Source organism: Pelodiscus sinensis, chromosome 3 (assembly GCF_052426305.1).
Source record: "Pelodiscus sinensis isolate ZL-2025 chromosome 3, ASM5242630v1, whole genome shotgun sequence".
NCBI lineage: Eukaryota > Metazoa > Chordata > Testudines > Trionychidae > Pelodiscus > Pelodiscus sinensis.
In genome coordinates this window covers 188006739-188027844 of record NC_143054.1, presented here as the reverse complement: position 1 = coordinate 188027844, position 21106 = coordinate 188006739, and the positions used below count along the sequence as shown (strand labels likewise).

The 21106-nt window shown below is 44.1% G+C and overlaps 1 protein-coding gene across 3 annotated transcripts; it reads right to left on the bottom strand.

Moving 5' to 3' along the window:
- Nucleotides 1-4719: 4719 nt before the first annotated feature.
- On the bottom strand, nucleotides 4720-11122 carry TMEM17 (transmembrane protein 17). 3 transcript variants are annotated; one of them, XM_006114069.5, is made up of 5 exons: nucleotides 10950-11122; nucleotides 8432-8535; nucleotides 7930-8043; nucleotides 7332-7398; nucleotides 5062-5275 (listed from the first exon to the last, which is right to left on the bottom strand). In XM_006114069.5, exons 1-5 carry the CDS (start codon nucleotides 11056-11058, stop codon nucleotides 5211-5213), a joined length of 459 nt encoding a protein of 152 aa, XP_006114131.1. In that variant the 5' UTR covers nucleotides 11059-11122; the 3' UTR covers nucleotides 5062-5210. The 3 variants fall into 3 exon arrangements, with proteins under 3 accessions (XP_006114127.3, XP_025035968.3, XP_006114131.1); XM_006114065.5 differs by lacking the exon at nucleotides 7332-7398 and having other exon boundaries at nucleotides 4720-5419; nucleotides 10950-11116; XM_025180183.3 differs by lacking the exons at nucleotides 7332-7398; nucleotides 10950-11122 and adding an exon at nucleotides 9498-9853 and having other exon boundaries at nucleotides 4720-5419.
- Nucleotides 11123-21106: the final 9984 nt, after the last annotated feature.

Genomic DNA, 21106 nt, shown 5'->3' with positions numbered 1-21106 from the left:
CTCTTTATTGTGAAAATGCAACTTACAAGTGTAGATGTTTTGTTACATAACTCACTCAAACAAAACAATGAAACTTTAGAGCTTGCAAATTCACTCAGTCCTATTTCTTGTTCAGCCAATTGCTAAGGCAAAGCAAGTTTGTTTACATTTATGGGAGATAATGCTGCCTGATTATTTACAATGGCACCTGAAAGTGGAAAAATAGATGTTTACATGGGACTTTTGTAGCAGGCTTTGCAAAGTATTTACATGCAGATATGCTAAACATTCTTATGCCCCTTCATGCTTTGGCTGCCACTCCAGAGGACATGCTTCCATGCTTGTGACATTAATTTAAAACAATGTGTTTAATGTGACTGAACTCCTTGGGGGAGAATCATATGTCTCTTGCTCTGTTTTTAACCACATTCTGCCATATTTCATGTTAGCAGAGGTGAGAGTAAATTGGTGCGCTGCTCTGGCAAGAAAGAGCCAGCTGGCTGGAGCAATTGGCTGCAGGAGGAGATGTGGTGCCCTCCCAGCTGGGCTCCTGGAGCTTCCCGCTAAGCGGCAGGCAGGCAGGTTAAAGGGGCCGGTTGGGGGTGCACTCCCACATGAGTATGGGATTGCCCCAGCCCTGAGCCCCACCCCCAGAGCGCCAGGCTGGGGGTCAATAGGGCTCCCTGACCTAAGGTTAGAGTGACAAAGGTAAGGCTTTTCAGCCTAGGTCTACAGTTGGGGTCAGTAAAGTTCCCTGGCCTAGGGTTCAGGTAACAAAGGACAGGGCTCCATGGCTTGGGGTTAGGGTTCCAAAATAGAGCTCCCCAACTTCAGGTTAAGTTTGGAGTCAGTGGAGCTCCCTGACCTATGATTAGGGGTTCAGGTCAGTAGGGCTCCTCGACCTATTGTAGGATTACAAAGTGCTCCTTTACCTAGTATTATAGGTAGGGTAGGGTTGCCTGCTCTACCTGAGCTTTCAGTGAGTTAGGATGGCCTGTATGTAGCTCCCCAAGTTAAGATTAGGGTTGAGTCAATGGGGCTTCCTGGCCTAGAAGTTGGGGTTTGGAGGGCTCCTGGCCTGGAGTTCTGGTTGCAGTCTGGAGGGTTCCCTGACGGGCATTACCAGGGCTCTCCAGCATAGAGTTCAGGTTACAAAAGTTAGGGCTTCTCAGCCTAGAGTTGGCATTAGGGTCAGTAGGGTTCAATTCTTGCTCCCAAAATTGTGAACCCTGCAAGACTTGAGTCAGAGATCATCACAACTGGGGGTCCATCTACACTAGCCCCGTAGTTCAAACTACGGAGGCTAATGAGGGCAACTGAAATTGCTAATGAAGCGTGGGATTTAAATATCCCGTGCTTCATTAGCATGTTCCTGGGCAGTCGCCGTTTTGGAAATTGACTAGCCGGGAGTAACTGCCCGCGTCTTCATGCGGCAGCGAAACAGGAGTTCGAAGTAAACCTGTAACTCGAATTAGCTGTTACTCCTCGTGGAATGAGATTTAACAGCTAATTCGAGTTAAGGGGTTTACTTCGAACTCCCATTTCACTGCCGTGTGTAGACGTGGGCAGTTACTCCGGGCTAGTCAATTTCCAAAATGGCTACTTCCCGGGAACATGCTAATGAAGCACAGGATATTTAAATCCCGCACTTCATTTGCAATTTCGGTCGCCCTCATTAGCCTCCCTAGTTCGAACTAGGGGGCTAGTGTAATTTGTTTTGTGTTTGGGTAGGATAGATAACAAACACTTGAACAATACTTTGTGTTAACTCATTAGTGAAGACAGGAACTAGATCTGATTCATCTGTTTGGCCTGTTAGGGTCTTTTGTTCAGTTTCCCAGTCCTTATTTTAACTGGCTCTGAAAAGTTTCTCTTTGAAGCGACTAGAGCTGAGATCTCAAGCCGTTTTTTAGCTCAGCTCTGCAGTAGTTATACAGTGGCAAGATGACAATCCGTGCTATGGCATATAATTCCGTAGTACTGATTAACAGTTAAAAGCTTTTTTTTTTTATTTTCAAAAGGAATTCCCATTACTATTGCATAAAGGATTTTGAAATGGTGTAACGCTTCTAAATACAAAACTCATGCTTAAACCTCACCAATATCTCCCTTAGAGACCCTGAATGTAAAATCTTCATATTTCTCCAGATATTCTGAGTAATTTCCTGCTTACTAATTTCTTCCAGTTGGTTATATTTCTGTAAAATGTCAAATCCAGACCTGGTGTAAGATGGGGCCACTACTGCTGCAAGTGGACTTGTACTTTTTTCTACTACGTTTGAATTTTAATATCCTATCACTGAACCCTCTCTCCTGCCCACTGAGGAAATCCAATTTTAATATGAGACAAGGCCACTATCTGTGCCTCTTCACTGTGCTGTGTAGACATACCCTTCAAGTTATTTTGAAAAAACAGCCATTATTTTGAAATAACTTTACTAGCGTCTACACAAACCGCTATTTCGAAATTAATTCGAAATAGCGGAGCTCTTATTTCGAATTTGGTAAACCTCATTTCATGAAGAATAATGCCAAATTTGAAATAGCTATTTTGAAATAAGTGCTGTGTAGACACTTATATGGAAATAGGGGGCCTCCAGCCTTCCCAGGGTGCCCTGGTGGCTACTCCAGCCTCAACCAAAAACACTTCTCTCCCTCCCCCCTCCCCGGAGCCCTTAAAGGGGTTGACTCTGGCCACAGTGCCTGTGCCAGCTCCAAGCCTGCCAGCCCAGAGCCAGCAGTCACTGCCCCTGACCCAGCGGCCCCAAAACATGAGCCAGCAAGCAACTGGCAGCCAGCCCTCTACCCCTCCCCAGGAGCAGTCTGCCAGCTCCCAGGAGCCTACCAGGGCCCGGAGAAGAAGGGTGCCTGCCTGGTCCAGAGTAGAGATCACAGACCTTATTCAGGCTCGGGGGGGATGCCCCCAACGTCCATGATCTCCGCACTAGATGGAGGAACGCGGCCATCTATAGCAGGATAGCTGCCAGCCTGGCCACCAAAGGCCACATGTGAACACAGGAGCAGGTTTGCATGAAAATCAAGTTGGTCTGGTGAGACCTGCAACCCTGAGCTTCCCCTCCCTCTTCTTCCCCCTTCCAGCTCCCTCCTCCCAGGTTTCTCCCACCCTTTCTTCCCCCTCTCCTGCCTCCTTTCCCCAGTCTCACCAGAGTTGCATTCCCCTACCCCAGTTTTGCTAAACAGAGTTTGTGTTCATGAAAATACATGTATTTTATTTGACATCAGGAAGAGGGGTTAGGGAGGGGTAAATGGACATGAGGGAGGAATGAGGCACAAGCCCCCAGCGGGGCAGACCAGGGAAGTGCTTAGTGCGCCTCAGGGTGGAAGCTCTCCCGCAGGGCCTCCTGAATACTGACAGCCCCCCGATGGATCTCCCGGATGGCAGCCTGCAGAAAGTGCAACCAGGCTCACAGCAATGCGTCCACGAGAAGCACCAGAGTGCCAAGGAGCAGCTCTGGCTCCATGTTGCAGAGTGCTGTGGTGTCCCGAGTGAAGTCAACCAGAGCACGCAGAGACAAAATGCTTCACTGTCCCTCATCGAGGTAGGCAAGCAATCAGGGAAACCTGAGGACTGGCTGTCCGGAGGGTCAGTCCCTTTAAGCACATGCCTCAGATACTTTGTGTGGCTGCTGCCTGAGGCTAATTCCTGACCTTATGCCCTGCTGAATCTGGTTCTGGCCGGCCTTAAATGCAATTCAGCATCCACTCAGTGTGACACGCTATTTCGAAATAGCAAAAAGCTATTTCAAAATGCATTTTGTGTGTAGACGCGTTATTTTGAAATAGTTATTTCGAAATAACGCTGTAGTGTAAACATACCCTAAGATTCTAACAGACCTGCAAAAATCTCATCCTTAAATATATTGCATCTTTCCTTCATAATGCAATTGGATTCCATGACCTCTTCCTTTCACTAATCCAGTGTCTAATGGTGTCCCTAGCCTCTGTTTCACTGGAGGTGGGTGACAGCAGAGGGAGCACGTGAGGATTACCTTTTGTGTTCCCTCTCTTTGGGGAATCTGGTATTGGCCACTGTCAGCAGACAGCATACGGGGTTGGATGGACCATTGGTCTGACCCAGTATGGCCGTTCTTATGTCTATGTATCAGGCCTTCACCTGTATGTGTCTGCTCTTGCTCTGCTGATAGCCAGAGGGATCCACTTGAGAAAATTAAAGTTTACTTTTGATCACAAGATTGAGAAACAAACTTTTAGCCATTACCAGAATGGATTGTCCAGACATTAATGCAGAGACCTGCAAATGAGAAGACCCGAGTTATATACCTGGCTCTGACAGACTTCTTGCATTCTCTTGAGCAGATCGCTTGTATCTAAGGGTGCATGTACACAGCACCCTAAATTTGAAATAAGATATGCAATTTGTCTGGCTCAATTATTAGGTGCTCCACTTTAGACAAGTAGGCCTAAACTATGAGGTGCTGGGTTCCCAAAATTTGAGATGAACCAAAGAGTGTTTTCTTGGATTAACAGATCCTCTGACTGGAGCGCCCAGTAATTGAGTCATCCAAAATTTAATGGTACTTTTGAAAAGTTCTTGAAGTTTTTTGAGTTCTTGTAGCCTGACCATCACTGTAGTGTCTGCATCTCTTTCTGTGTCTGTGTATACTGCCTTGCCTTAGTGTGCTATTATGATGCTAAATTCATTGTCTGTCCGTAGAGAGTACTCAGATCTGTAGATAAAATATGCTATAGAGCATGAAGAGTGATTAAAATGAATACTAATTTATTGTAAATATCCTTGTTCAAAATCATAACATCTTTTGTACACCATTTACAAAAAATTAAGGTTTGCTAAAGTACAAAACCTACCAAACCCATGCTGCAGACATTTTGTCCAGTGAATAACTATGTACAAATGAAGTCAACTGTGTAACTGGCAGAACCAATGGTGCTGATGTGATGGTCAAGTTTCAATCTCTCCTCTTTAATGGTGGCTGTGGCAGAACTACATTTCTGACAAAGTTGAGAAGGAGCCACAGAAATGGAAACAGTAAGACTATAGCAGCAAGAGATGTTCATCCTAAGATTCTATCGTAGATATAACCTGTCAGGCCCTGAGTGCAGATTCCCAATCAGTATTTGATGGAAGCGCTTCCTCAAAGTGTTGTCCTTCTCTCCATGGCGCCTGCATCCTCCTCTTCTCCCAGGCCGGATAATCTGATGAGGGCTGATAGTCCAGCTGGTCAAATTCATTAAGGCTGAAACGGACTGCTAGCTGGTTCACCATTCTTTTCAAGGCAAGAAAAGCCATAATGACCTGAAAGGCGAGGAAGAGGGCAAAAATGATGTGAACTGCTCGCTCCAGTGGCTGGATCGTCAGACCTTCATTAAAGAGCAAGAAGAAGATTATGGGCAACTGCAGGAGGAGACTCAGGAGCCAAAAGCCAGCCAATTCAGGAACCTACAATATAAAGACATATCTAATATCAACAGTTGCTAAAACACGGCAACTGAACAATGCAAGCCGTGTGTATACATTGAGTACATTCCAACACCACATCCTATAGAAATCCATTCTCCCTCCCTCAAAGCCTGCATATTCTATAGAATTGCTAAAAAATAAGACTGGTAGACAGAACATTTTCAGTCTAAATTTATTTTGCAATGAAAAACTTTTTTTTTAACTAAATAAAATTGCTTACCAAAAAAGCCTCATCTTTTCTGTTCATCTTTTCTCTCATCAAACAACAAATGCCCCAAATCTAAACATTTCAATTTGTTATACTACTGTCTCATGCACCCATTCTTATGGGCATGGCTCCCAGCTGAGCTTCATCTCCCATTATTCAATGTGGCTCAACAATTCCCATGATGCATCAGCTCCCATAAATAAGTGCTGATTCACATATAATACAGTCCAATAAGCGATAGAGGATAAAAAGAGCATGTGGTACTTGAAACACAACTCTCCTGATGGGCTGTGGTTTTAAGTTCTTATGGGAAAGTCAAAATTTTCAGCAGGGGAACCCCTCCCCCCATTTTTCAGCCAGTTCAACTAAGAAATAAAGAGCCAATACATATCTAGACAACAACTATTGTGAAGTCCATTCCAAACAGATTTTTGTTTCAATTAGATGCAGGACTTCAGAGTTACATTCCATGGAAGATCATGGGCTTCCCAAATGTTCCCATCAATTATAAAACCTCTCCAAAGATGTCTTAGCCCTGCTGCTGCACACCTGGGCAAAACAGCCTGGTAACAGCAGAAGCAGAGTTACTGGTTTTCTCACTGTTCCTATCAGAACAGCCAGCCAAGTGTAATTCACTCTACCCCTATTAGTGATAGGGATAAGTGGACACAAAGTTGCATCTTTGGCAATGAAGATATTCAGCAGCTCAGGAGAGTGAGATATTCAGTGGCAGAGTAAAACTAGTGGGGACAGTTTGATTTACATCAGTTTCCCTCCATCAGCGCCATTAAAACAGCGTGCTGAGCTGAAGCAGGAAGCATGGTCATCTAGGGGCCTGATACAAGTGGAATTAAATTAACAGAGAATAAGCCAGAAGGAAACAATCAACAGAGAGACAGGAAAAGGAGACTTGCACCGAAAGTTCAGTGTCGGTATATATTAGGGATGTAAGCAACTAGTCAAGCTGACCACTCACATTTCCCCCCGCCCCTTGCTGCCTCTGTATGACAGGCAGCAAGAGGGAGAAGCAGGAGCCAGTTTAAAAGCCAGTTCCCCCCCCCAGCACTGTCTTTGCACTGCTCCTTGCCCTTCGCCCCCCCCCCCCCCCCACACACACACTGCTGCCTAGAGGCAGCAGTGCGGGGGAGGGGGAAGGGAGGCTGTCATGCGGCAGTCTCTGCCCAGGGCAAGCCCAGGCTTGCCATAAGCTCTGCATCCCACAGAACAGCCCTTGTCCACAGCAGCCTGGACTGTCTGTGAACACACACTGCTCTGGCAGCAACCCCTATACACTGGGACCTCCTTTGGATAAGGGTTGCCGGATGCTGCACAAGCAGGGACTGAGCAAGCCCGGCTTAGTCTTGGCTCACACCAGGTCCAGAAGCTACTCCTGCTGCGGCTCTGCATTTTAAAAGCAGTGAGAGCTGCCTGACTATAACTACATTTAAAATACAGAGCTACAGTGCGGGTAGCTCTCGGACCCGGTGCAAGTCAGGACTGAGTGCTTTCCCTTATTGACTAATTGTGTAGTCAATACAAATTGTATTGACTACACAATTAGCCAATTACCCACCTCTTAACATCCTTAGTATGTATCAGTATAGAATAGAGTTTGGTCCCTCACTTCCTGAACCAACCATCAGAGTTTCTACTCTATCCTACAATACTTCTAAGCAGACCCACCATATGAAAGAAGGCTTCCAGAGAACTGCATGAAGCTGAAGAGGATGGTTTCAGTGATGTGTGGTTGCTGGAGCACGAATCAAAGAAGAGAGAGAGGGAAAATGAGGTTGGCATCCCCAAACAACAAAGGGAGGAAGAGTTGAAATGAGGGGATGAAAGCAATAGACAAACACTGAAAGAGCATAACTGGCAGAATAGAGGCTCAGGTTAGAGAAATGTATAAAACCAAAAAGAGGGGGGGTAAATTATTTAATATGAAGATGATTTTAAAATGGGGTGTGCTGTTTCTCCACCCCCACAATGTAGAAAGACTAAATTATGGTCACTTGTTTGTTCTAGCAGGTTTACAAAAGCCAGGTCTGAATCTGTGCTTTGTGAAGTTCAGAAACAAAGGAACCCACTGCTCACTTGTGCAAAGTGACCAGCTCCTTTAGCACAAATGACAGAGAATTTACCTAGGGCCATGAACCCCACTTCAAGTCCAATTAATAAGTTCTACTTTATCAGTGAATGTAACTGTGTGGTGTCTGTAATCCAAAGCCTCATATTCAGCCCTCTAAGGCTCCTGAACGGATGTTCAGAGGTCAACAGAACATACCTTCTCCTGCAGATTGCCCATATATCCAAGATACAGTCGGATGGCCTCAATGAGAGAGACTATGACGATGACTGTGACCAGGATGAACTTGTAGTAATCTGGCAAGACTGGGTACTAGAGAGAGGAAGAAAGTAAGAATTCCATGGGGCTGGCATGTGCTATTGCTATTTTATACAGCTCTACAGAAGCTCATGGAATTTGCATTCTGGAAATTCATGCAGCACTGTCAATATTCCTGAAAGTTGACAAGCCGTTGCCCCTGATTTTTCAATCTGCCACCCAACCAAACCTGTCACTAACTCTGTCACAAATTCCTGCACCTCCAGATACTCAGACATTTCCACTAAGCTATTGCACTCTATTAAATAACATTTGCCATGTGTGGGTTGAAGGAAATGAGTAGATGGGCTGAGTATTATATTACTCTTGCAGACAGTGTAAGGAAATAAAATTCAAACAGGCAGCACAGATGTTGTAGGGGATAAGTCCCCTCAGGACTTACCTTCAGCTGGAGCATGACCACACTGCTTACCCACCAAAATGGGAAAAAGTAAAGGTTGAAATAGAGGGACATCTGCAATGGCAAACTGGCAACTATTTCATTATCTAGAGAGCGAGAGAAATCATCATCACCCAAGGTCTGTATCAGACATTATATTTCCTACATAGAGCAGAGAAAGATGCCTCTACTTTAAGAGAACAACTTCAACTCATTAATGGTTGGATTCTGAGATCAACCAAGTTCATCATTAAGCATATGTCAAAGTGGCCAGAGGAAGAATTTTTCTACATAATTCCCTACCGTATTCTAAACAATCTAAGTGTGATGGGAGTATACAAAGAAATAAGGAAGGTGTTAAGCAGAGGAGGTGCTCAAAAGGAGAGCAATAGACAGTGGAGGTGAACTGACTTGTACTCTTAATTCCTGATGCCTGACTGTAGCAATGTGATAATGCTAGGCCTTTTTTTAATGGGACTAAGTGACCATATATATTTGATTATACTCAAATTAAAACTGATCTCTACAAATCAGAACGCAAGCATGCTGATGGAGAAGCTTGCATCGCTTGGTCTCCATGCAATCTTTCTTCTGCACAGAAAATTCTAGACTCCAGCAATGTCAATCCAATATGCTTTTTAAAAAGGGGCAAATTTGAATGTACATTACAGAATGAGGAGTTACAAATCAAACACTATGAAGAGAAGAAAATTAGCTGCTAAACCTCAGAAAAACAAAATACTGACCCTTGGAATACTATGTAGGAGGTAAAGTTCTACAGTGTTTAGAGTTTGCATGTAAATTCCAAAAACAAAACAAAAATATACAACCAGACCCAGATACAAAATAAGTCCTAAAAATGAGAACATCAGGAATGGTTTTGTTTCAACTGACAAGTTTCCTTCTTTCTTTGTCCAATGGATTGATATCACATTAAATCTACTTGAATTAATTATCAGTAAACTGACTGTTGGAAGTTCCCCCCCATTTCTCAAAGTGCAGCCCATAGAAGTATCCACAAGTACCATGGGTTTGTGCATGTGGAAGTTCCTCCTTATGATTGCCTCACCTGTAAGTCCTGTTACGTGTCCCTGGTTCAGCAGATCCAATTCAAACACCCAAACCATCAGTTACATGTGGTGGCAGTGAGAGTCTGATTTATTTTACGTCCTGGAGTGCTTTGTGCTTTTCAGATGAAATATGCTAGGTGGTGGTATAAAATATCTGGCAAGTTACACCGAGTGCCTGGCTGAGTGTGAAGGGATGGTAGTATTTTCACAGAAAGGCACAGAGGCTACGTCTAGACTGGCATGATTTTCCGCAAATGCTTTTAACAGAAAAGTTTTCTGTTAAAAGCATTTGCGGAAAAGAGCGTCTAGATTGGCACAAACGCTTTTCTGCAAAAGCACTTTTTGCGGAAAAGCACCCATGGCAATCTAGACGCGCTTTTGCGCAAAAAAGCCCTGATTGCCATTTTTGCAATCGGGTTTTTTTTGCGCAAAACAAATCTGAGCTGTCTACACTGGCCCTTTTGCCCAAAAGCTTTTGCGCAAAAGACTTTTGCCCGAACGGGAGCAGCATAGTATTTCCGCCAGAAGCACTGATTTCTTACATGAGATCGTCAGTGTTCTTGCAGAAATTCAAGCAGCCCGTGTAAACAACTGGCAAGTTTTTCCGCAAAAGCAGCTGCTTTTGCGGAAAAGCTTGCCAGTCTAGACACAGTCAATATGTTTTGCCCTGGGCTGATGTCCAATGGCATCCCAACTGGTTTAATAGTTTGTGGTGCTTTTCTTAAAGCCCCAGCTTCTAGAGTCCTGGGATTGTGAGAATCTCAACTTTTATTTTTTAGAGCTTCCGATCCTTCCTGGCTGCTAAGAAAAGCTGCCACAACCAAAGAAACAACCATCCCAAAGCAAACCCCTAATCATGCGAAACCCAAAGGCAAAGACCCCATACTCCTCGTTTAAATCTCAGGATTTTGATGAGGGCCTCTTGAGCTCCAGGGGGGATGCCTGACCTGGGATTTTTGAACGGGTGGGACTGGCAGCACAGCCTAGCTCCCAAGCTGGGGTCTAGCCCCCCAGCAGGCAGGCAGGCTCACAGCCTGGGGAGCGGTACCTAAGCCAAGCCGTGGAGCAGGAACAGGGGGGCTGAGGGCGGAGACGATGCATTAGCGCAGCTCTCACTCCCGCGAGCCCGGGGATGCTCTGGCACCCGCAGCCCCGGGGACGCCAACGCGGAGCCACGTCCCCAAGCCACGGCGCAGCAGGGAGGCCCCGCGCGGCTGCTGCTGCCACCCCTGGGGCGGAGGGAGGGGGGAAGCTGCCGGCGCAAGGCAGCGCGCGCCCCCTTCCCGCCCTTTGAGCGCGGGGACGCGCTGCCCTGTCCTAGCCATAGCCCCGCTACAGCGCCGTTGGCGCCGCCATCTTCGTTCCTGGCAGCGACCCTCTGCCCCCCCCACCTCTCTCCCTTTGAGGCTGCCGCCGCCATCTTTGTTGCGGGCAGCGCAGCCAGGCCTTACCCAGGCTGCCGCCGCTCTCTCGGCGCTCCGGGCCGGTGCGGTTGTTGTCGCTGAACACAGACCGGCTAAAGGAGCCGAGCCGCCTCCTGACCGGATCCGGCAGCGCCATGCTGGCCGCGCGAGGGGCAGCCAACCCGCTGCCATGGCAACTAGCGATTCGAGCATGCGCAGTAGCAACCCGCGAAGCCGCTACCCTGACTGTGCCCCCACCAACCCCAGCCAGGGCAGGAAGGGAGGGGTCGCTCCTGTCCCAGGCCCAGGGCTCCTGCTTGCTGCCAGCCCCAAAGCAGAGCCCCAGGCCTATGGGTGGGGGCCAGTGCCAAGTGTGACAAATTGTGTACAAGAACTTATTTCCCCATTTTATAATCTACTACATTTTGAAATTCCAATATTTGCATAGAAAAATATAGCCTGTGATTTCAAAACACATGTAGAAACAAGTTTAGTCATTAAATCATATGTCTAGCCAGGTTGCCAGATGGTTTCAACAAAAATACTGGACACACTTGACATGACATCACAATCCACATTTCATCTTATTTAGAAAATACTGGACACTTATAGTTCTCAATTTGTTTCCTGAACAGAAAGTTAAAATACTGGACTGTCTGGTTCAAAACGGGACGCCTGGCAACCCTCTCTAGCCTTTCCCCCCATGCTCTCTGGCAGGGCACCCCCAAGAGGGCATCCTTCTGTGACGGCGCGTTGGGGGTCCCCCGTCTCCTGCACCCCGAAATGGCACAAACAGACTGCACAAGCCGGTGGAATAGAAGAAGTTTATTGCCTCTCCAGGATACAGCACAGCACAGATGTAATCTGGTCACAGAGCTGGGCTAGGATGCCTCAGGCCCCCTTGAGTTGGGGGGAGACTGGGCCCCTAAACTCCAGCCCCTCTCCCTAGGCTGTCTCCTCCATGCTCACAGACCGCAACTAACTAACTCTCTTCCAGCCCTGCCCCCCAGCCAGGGCAGCATTCCACCTTCCTTTGTTCCTCTCCATGGGGGGTGTCTGGCCATACTGGTTTGCATAGTGACTCATCCTGTTTTGCTGGGTCGTGGTACCCACAGGAGCCAGTGGGGGTTACCCCAGAGCCAGCAGCATAGAAACCAGCCAGGTACCCCCACTACGTCACACCCTCCCTGCCCAGTATTCCCTGGGCCCAACTGAGCCTGGCATGTGGCTGGTTGCAATATGTGGCGTACCCACCATGGCCATCCCACAGCCTGTTTTTTTCACACAATGTCCTGCTGACCCAGATTGGTCCTGTTTTGGGCAGGGGGCTGGACTTGATGACCACCTGAGGTCTCTTCCAGCCCTATGAGTCTATGATTCTATGACTAGGGATGTAATAAAGCAGTCGATTAACCCTTAAACCGATAAGCAAAAGCTAATAGGTTAATGCTATAGACTACACACATTTCTCTCCTCCACCCCTTGCCAGTAAATTTTTTAGCAGGCTGACCAGCAGCCCATCTCAGTCCTGGCTTGTGATGGATTTGAGACCTACCCCTGCTGTGGCTCTGCATTTAAAGTGTATTAGGAGATGGGCAGGCGGTAGGGGTGCCACATGGTTTCAACAAAAATACCAGACACACTTAACATTACATCACACTCTACATTACATCTTATTTAGAAAATACTGGACATTTATATTTTCTCAATTAGTTCCCCAAACAGAAAGCTTAAATACTGGACTGTCCAGTTCAAAACCGGACACCTGGCAACCCTAGCAGGCAGGCAGCCCGGCTTGGTTCCGGCTCATGCTGGGTCTGGGAGTTCAGACCGATCCCGCTCCACCCCCCTCCCCCCCCGCCCCCCCCACACAGGGGCTGCTGACACCCTGCACTGCTTCCTCTTTATGAGAGGCAGCAGTACAGGGTGACAGGCAGCTGATCCACAAGGGGAGCTGTTTTTTAAACTGGAGCAGCTTCCGTCTGGCACCCTGCGCTGCTGAGTGGCAGGGGGTTCCTCAGGAGTAAGGCTGAAGTGAACTGGCTGCCAGCCTCACCCCCTGGGGCTATAGAATAGTCAACTAACTGATAAGAATTCATGAGGTTACTTGACTATTTAATTAACCCATATTTAACATCCCTACCTAAGACCTGCTTTCAGGGCACCTGAGCCCTTCCAGTTTTCTATATATCCTAAAAGTTTTAAAAACAAATGGTCCAGGAAGTACTGCAGTACTGAGTAGGAGTCCGGTGCTTAAGGCACTAGTGCAGCGGAAGGAGCATTGGATGGGATGAATGGTGTTAGGAGTGGAGAGTATAGCCCACAGTGGATTGAACTGTAAGGCCCATCAGCTGAAGAAGTATCATGAACGTGCACTCTAACTTTAGTAGAAAATGCACTGCACGCTTAAGATATTTCCCCGTGTTGCTTTTGAGTGAAAAGCTAGCAGCAGTGACACCGATACATATTTTTAAATTACTTTTGAATGAGTATTTCCTTACCTTTAAAAACGTTTTTACAAAAGTGTCCTGCTTTTAAAAAAAATTTTTTTTTTCAAAATATGGTCACCTTAACCCCACATACATGAGATTCACCAAGATACACAGGGCCCAGTCTTCTTGGAGGAGAGTGGGGAATCCTGCAATATAAATTATTGTCCCCCTGGACTGCAGTTGATGATCAGTTTTTAGGAATTTTGGCAGGATTTTTGAATTATTGTAGTTTTAACCTAACTGGTGTAACTGCAGAGTGAATTCATATAAATGTCAATCTATTTTAAAAAGAAATCCTACCAAACTGTTTCCCTTGATAATATTCGAAAGATGAGAGTTCTACAGAATAGTTTAATGTTGGTAAAAGTGTTGACACCAATTTTCTTTCACAGGTTTTCCTTGAATAAAGGAAATAAATACAGGCAGGCAAGACCTTATTCCTTGAAGTGCTCAAAAGAGATTTAGGGGAGGAAGAGCTTGTGGGCAGTTCAGAGGAAGCTAGAGTAATTCCTGAGTGGTTGGAATTTGTACTGAAAGTGGTTGGAAGTTGCTATCAATTAATTAAAGTTGACACGGTAGTTAAATGTTGTTGCACCCATTTTACGGAAAATGCCATTAGAGTTTGACCCTTTGAAATGTGATGTTAACCTTCTGTTGAAATGATTCAATATAAGAAGAAAGGTAATCCAGTCTATCTACATGTTCCTCATAAAATATCAACTAGAAATTTTAAAAGAAAAACATATGATAATCGCTCATTTCTAGAATCCAGGAATCCTGACTCTCAAAACCTCTACAGACTAAATAAACTGCCCACAGAAGCAAATATAAATGTTAAGGAGTAATTCTAAAGCTAACTTTATATTTGAGGAAACATCATTAAAGGTGTGTGTCTCAGGACATTAGAATATAATTTTAATTGAAGTGTCTGAAACCTCATTTCATCATCGTTACCTTGGTCTTGGATAATTTAATTCATTTTAAAATATTGGTTCAAAATCCTTACCACTGAATATCCCTATGAAAGGAGCAGGTATGCATAAAGTAAAAGTATGGCAGTGAACTTATGATTAAGTCAGATCTTCATGGAAGTTCTTCCCACATGGCGTGTTGGTAAGTCAAGGTTCCATCTTAAAATAATTTACTTCTTTGGGATTTTCCAGTTGATTACTTAAATTAGGGAGACCTTTTTTCTTGTCAATAACAAACGATATGCTGCTCCTTGGCTAGACACCATGCAGTCACTCTGCACAGATACTTAGATCTCTCATTCTATGTTTCTAATTTTATAGGCCCAATTCCGCCAATCTGTCAGGTGTGAAGTCTCTAGTCACATGAGTATTTCCTTTACAGTGAAAGGGACTTGTCACACAATAAAGTACTCTTGACATAAGGAAGATTTGAAAAATTGGGCTCTCAGTTCCCCAAAATAGTGGGAGGTAGCACAGCTTATCAATCAGTGAAGTGGCAAAATTGAGCAGCAAGTATAGGAGAAAAGCCAGTGGAAGGCAGATACTAAAGAAATCCATGGATTTGCTATGTGCACTTGGTTTCCACATGCAGGATATGAATCTGTGATATTTGACAGGGCAATGTGTTCAGCAGATGGCAAGCATCCTACCTGCCCCAGTTAAAAAAAAGCCTCATACCTTTGTTCAATATTTAATTTTCATGTATATGCATACAATATTCCCCATAGGTAGAATATGTCTGTTTTTCAGCTAATCCAATTTAATTGTCCTTGGGCTCATGCAACCATCTATTGTGAATTTAATGAACAGGAGACTTCATTTTATGGAGTGTGTTTTTAGTGAGCAGATTCTTTTGTTTCAAGCAGAAAGGGAAGTTATATTTTTAAGGAACAGAGCCTGGGGAACAGCTGAACTGGTAATTTAGTGCTTTATATAATAGTGAACCATAAGGAAAGGAAGACCATTAAACTGCACGTGACTGGAACAGATCCGGTACTCATACAGATGGTCATCATAAATGTTCAACTTTTATAGAAGTCCTGGATATTCATCTCTTTCCTTTTTTTAAATGGAAAGGAATCCCCATTCCTGTATTTCTTCATGTCTATCCACCTCTTAATGGATGAGGCACAACTACCTAGAGATTCCAATTCTTTATGCTTTGAAATAAGCTACTGGAATGAGAAACTTCTGCACGTTGAAGAAATAAACCCTTAATTGCACAGTATTTTAAATTACTGTTTTATTTCTCTCCACACATGCTAACTATAAATAAAACAAAAGTCCCTGACAATCTGCCTGTGAGCTTTAAATCAGGAATATTGGATCTCTGTGTATCCACAATTGTCCGACTAAATTGGGAGACACTGGCTGGGCTCCCAGACTGATGCTCCTGGGGCTGTCTGGCAACAAAACTAAGCCGTAAACACCAGATGCAGCATAGCTAACAAAATTTAAATATCACCGATTTTTTCATTTGGCATTTCAGAAACACAGAGTTCATTTAAATGGTGCCAGAGATTTCCTTTCCACCTGAATCATTATTGCTATACTACAAAATGTGTTGATTTGAGTCTTAATGACTGTTTTCTTCTGGTGCTTATCTTACAATACATCCCAGGTTTGAGTGCGAGGCCATAACCCTAGCTTTGTGCAGAATATATCATTCACATCTCAGCTTTCCCTTTAATAAACTCCTATCTTTTTAAGATAAAGACTGTAAAATGGATACAGTGTTAGTGAGCACATATAAGACTGGAGTACAAGGGTTGGCTCTTGGAGTAAAGAAGTGACAGGGTGAGAGTTTTAACAAATTGCAAGTGCCACAAAGACTATAATATGCATGTTTGAAAAGATCAGGTTATAAGCTTGACTGCTTTTGCCAGAGCAATTTTACAGCTGTACTCCTGGCTTGTAAGACTTCTACTTTTCTATGTCACTAACTCTCTAGTTAGTCCCTGGTGCTCATTTAACACCCACAGGATTTTTTGATCTGGTAAACAGTAATTATTACTACTGATGAGGCTTGCTTGAAGCATCCCCCTCTTTTTTTCTACAATGTATTTATATTACACTCACACATGCTGGGTGTTAAATATATCTCTATTGTCTTAAATCATCATCAAGGAGGTGGCAAATAAGGCTGGATCTTGCTCCTGTTGAAGTCAGTAACATTGAGCAAGTTCAAAAGATCAATTACAATGACTGTAGACAGAGCTTGCTTTATTATTAATAATTTTTAGTTTTGTCAAGTCTATTGGGAAGCTGTTAAAACATGCAATGACTTTCTTGTTGCAGAAATAGTGAAGGTTCTTATGGATGAGAGAACTATTGTGAGCATAAAGACCTTGAACCAGAATCTTATTTATACTCAGAAACTTTTACATTTGCATTCATTTTAAGGCTCCGTTACATGTATAAATTCGTACCTTTGTATAAATGGACCTTTGTATAAATGAGAATTAGGCCCTTAACTTTTAAAATGTGGCTTTGGAATACACATCAAAAGATAATTTCTGCCATTGCTGGCACATTGTGGCTACGTCTACACTGGCCCCTCTTCCGGAAGGGGCATGTAAATTTCACGAGTCGTCGTAGGGAAATCCGCGGGGGATTTAAATATCCCCCGCGGCATTTAAATAAAAATGTCCGCCGCTTTTTTCCGGCTTTTAAAAAAGCCGGAAAAGAGCGTCTACACTGGCCCCGATCCTCCGGAAAAAGTGCCCTACTTTGAAGTAGGAATAAGACCCTCCAGAAAAGGGCACTTTTTCCGGAGGATCGGGGCCAGTGTAGACGCTCTTTTCCGGCTTTTTTAAAAGCCGGAAAAAAGCGGCGGACATTTTTATTTAAATGCCGCGGGGGATATTTAAATCCCCCGCGGATTTCCCTACGACGACTCGTGAAATTTACATGCCCCTTCCGGAAGAGGGGCCAGTGTAGACGTAGCCTGTCTGTCTTCAAGTCTTGCTTCTCTACCACAACACCTGTATTAACATACATAGGTATATTTGTGTGAGGTGGCTTTCATAATGCATAGAGACAAATTCTGCCCTCATTTAGACCTATGCATCCTCATTGTCATAGGATTCTACAGCTGCTTATAACTAAGGCCAGAATCCAGGCTATCGTGTTGACTCAGATTTATTTTTTCAGTTTGTACCAGTTGGCTATTGACAGCTCTCAAAGAAGCAAATCCTTATTGCATTTTGACTGGGCTATGCAGCGGGAATCCTTCTATCCAGTATTTTCCCCTGAAATTGAAATTAGAGGGGATGTTCACATTTATAATGGGCTGAGGGGTGAAGAGGGCTGTGTGGCACCACATGAAAATCTGAAAATTGTTTCACAGCCACTTTGTTACATTTAATTCATGTTTTAAAATCATCACAGAAATTAAAATTGGACATTCAACTTGCCTTCTGTGAAGCACTACATCTACATCATTCTTTGTTTCTTGTAGTTTTGCATAACTCTGTTAATGAACTTCTTGAATGCAGTATGTCCATCTTTGGTGGCTTCTCGTGTACCAGTCCTCCAGTCAATATGCTCATTAGTTCATTCTCATGATCAGGCAGAAAGCAACTTCTTTCAAAACACAAAATTGTTCAGTGACAAAAAAGAATGTTCAGATGTAGCTCTTGTGGTTGGGAGTAGCAAGTGATGAATTCCTACTTCTTTCATCCAGAAATCATAGAACAAAGATTGGGTCAAGCCACTAAGGATGAAAAAAAAGAAGTTGAAATCAGATCTTCATACATTCAGGGTGCGTCTAGACTGGCAAGATTTTGTGCAAAAGCAATTGCTTTTGCGCAAAAACTTGCCAGCTGTCTACACTGGCCACTTGAATTTGCGCAAGAGCACTGACTTTGTAATGCACAAGAATACTTGCGCAAGAGGGCCAGTGTAGACAGGGAAGAACTGTTTTGCGCAAAAAAGCCCCGATGGCTAAAATGGCGATTGGGGCTTTCTTGTGCAAAATCATGTCTAGACTGGCCACGGATGCTTTTGTGCAAAAGCAAATCTTTTGCGCAAAGGCACTTGCCAATTTAGATGCGCTTTTGCAGAAATACTCTTAACGGAAAAACTTTTCTGTTAAAAGTATTTCCGCAAAATCATGCCAGTCTATACGCAGCCTCACTGTATAACAAACCACTCCATCTTGACATTCTCCATTTTGTCCTGACCACAAGGCAGCCCCATTGCTGATAGTGCCTCACTGCACTCAACTGTCAGTGTTTTTATAAGACAGGCATCTATAAAAGATACATAGAGGATGAGTAGAATCCAGACGTTGCTGAGGTAGATTTGTGACACACCAATCTGTGTACCTTTCTGAGCTGGCTTAAACACATTTTGTCCTCTTCATTTAAGGATTCAATAGAAGTGCCTTCATTAGTCAACTTCTGGACTGAAGTCTTTGTTTCTTCCAGCATATTTTCAATGGGTATCTCTCTGATCCAAGTATAGCTTTTATTGCTCAACAAAGATCTACTACTGTTATAGCAGATGCCTGGATGTCGTTCTTTATTGACCCAACAATAGACTTACAAGAGTGAGTATGGCAATTATCTTCTCTGAATGCAGTAGCAAAAATGGTCCACTGGCTCCATAGTCCACTTAGATCCATTCTATCTTGGTATATATTGCAACTCTTATTACTGTCTTTGGAAAGGATTTTAAGACAAAAGTCAAAGATCACTCATGAGAAAGCCAGTGGATTATCCCAGGCTGAACTAATTTGAACTTCCCAGAGCATCGTCTGTTTTTTTTCCTAGTCTTTTTGGATTCTTGTTGAAAAAAAGTGTAACAAAGATGGCTTTTTTTAAGATCCTACAGCTCATACTAGAACTAGTTGGAGTAGATCGTAGAGTCATAGAATCATGGGACTGGAAGGGACCTTGAGAGGTCTTTTAGTTCAATCCCCTCCAATCAAGGCAGAACTAAGTATTATTAGACCATCTCTAACAGGTGATTGTCTAACCCACTCTTAAAAACCTCCAGTGATGGTGTAAAGTGGCATTTTACATGCTTTATGAAAATATACTTCTGATATGAATATGACATAACTGAGAAGCTTTATGCAAAATGGCTCACGTAAGGTACCATTGGATAGGTTATGATTTATTTAATCTGATAATCCCATTTGTATGTATGTATTTGAGGTTAGGAGTACCTGTATTTCATATTTGTTGCTTTGGGTTACTTCTACTGTGAGCACTTAAGGGACTACAATGGAAAAGCCAGACATAGCTGATGGTCCATCAGTTAGAATAATGGACTGTGAATCGGCATGTCCTTCCGATGGACATTCCATAATGCTATTGGCTCATCAACAATGGAATCATGTGACCTGGCCACCTGATACTAAGTTGTCTCTTGGACTGCTGAACTGTTCCACAGAGAGGTTGGAGAAATCAAACAAAGGTTTCCCACCTTATGGACATTTTACATAAGGCACAGGAGGAAAACAATGATTTTTTTCAGCTTGCCTTATGTCTGCTTCCCCACCCCAAAGATATATTTGAAAACACCTGGAAACAAAAGGACTGTAACTGAAGGGGAAGGAGAACTGCAGGACCCAGGTTAAGAGTTATCTGGCCTGTGAAGGACTGTACCAGAAGCAATAATTAGGATGAAAAGTTATTATTTGTAACCAGCGTTTTTTTAGTAAATCTATCTTAGATTGCATATTTCGTATTATTAGTAATCTGCTTTGTTCTGTTACCACCACCTTTGACCACTTAAATAAGCCTTTTCATAGTTGTTAAACTTATTTCTTGTTTATAATCCAGTTATCTAATTTCAGTGATGGGGGGGCGAGAGGCTATGAATACCTTCCTTCACATTGAGGAAGGAGGCAAACTTCATATAATTTAGGCGTAGGGGTGAACATCTGGGTGCTGTAATAAGCTGAGTCCTCCCAGAGCTGATCTCAGTGTATGTATCAGCAGCTGGTTATGGCCCTACCTGTGTACTTTACTAGAAGAGACTTCAGAGCCTGGCTCAGCAAGACCAGGTAAAAGGGGGCTCAGGCTGACTGAGAAGAGAGGTTCAGTGGTAACTTAAACACTCTAGTTGACACTCCAGGAATCCCAACCCATCACAAATGGGGATTCCACAACCTTCCTAGGCAATTTATTCCAATGCTTAACTTCCCTGACAGAACTTAGAAAGTTTTTCCTAATGTCCAACCTAAACCTCCCTTGCTGCAATATAAGCCCAGTACTTCTTGTTCTATCTTCAGACATTTAAGAGAACTGTTTTTCTCCTTCCTTTTTGTAACAATCTTTTATATACTTGATAACTGTTCTCAAGGCCTCCCCTCCCTAGTCTTCTCTGACCCAATTCTTTCAATCTTTCCTCACGGGTCATATTTTCTAGACTGGGAACCTTTTTGTGGGTCAAGGGGGTTACACAAAACTTCAGTGATGTCCCCTCCATACTGAGAAGCAGAAAGACACTCTCCACATTCCCCTTGCACACTCCAGTGTTGGGGGGTCTGGGTTAGTAGATTTTATAGGCCTCCTCCCTAGGATATGGGCTGGGGCCGAACAAGAGGAGTTCAGTCTGTGGGAGGGAGCTGCTGGAAAGTGGGCCTGTTGTGTGAGCTCTGGGTGGGAGGGAGGCTGAGGTAGCAGGTTGGAGGTGGATGGGTTTGGGAGGATGGTAGGGCACAGGAGTGGGCTGAGGGTGGGGAACCTGGGCAGAAGGGAGGATGCAAGAGCAGGGTGGGGGTGGGGAG

Bases quoted from the DNA above. Each gene is read 5' to 3' on its own strand.
- TMEM17 (XM_006114065.5), bottom strand. From the start codon at position 11,058: ATGGCGCTGCCGGATCCGGTCAGGAGGCGGCTCGGCTCCTTTAGCCGG. The intron at 8,536-10,949 runs GTAAGGCCTGGC...CTCGCTCTCTAG, and splicing joins AGAGAGCGGCGGCAGCCTGG to ATAATGAAATAGTTGCCAGT. The intron at 5,420-7,929 runs GTATGTTCTGTT...TTTATATTGTAG, and splicing joins TGGGCAATCTGCAGGAGAAG to GTTCCTGAATTGGCTGGCTT.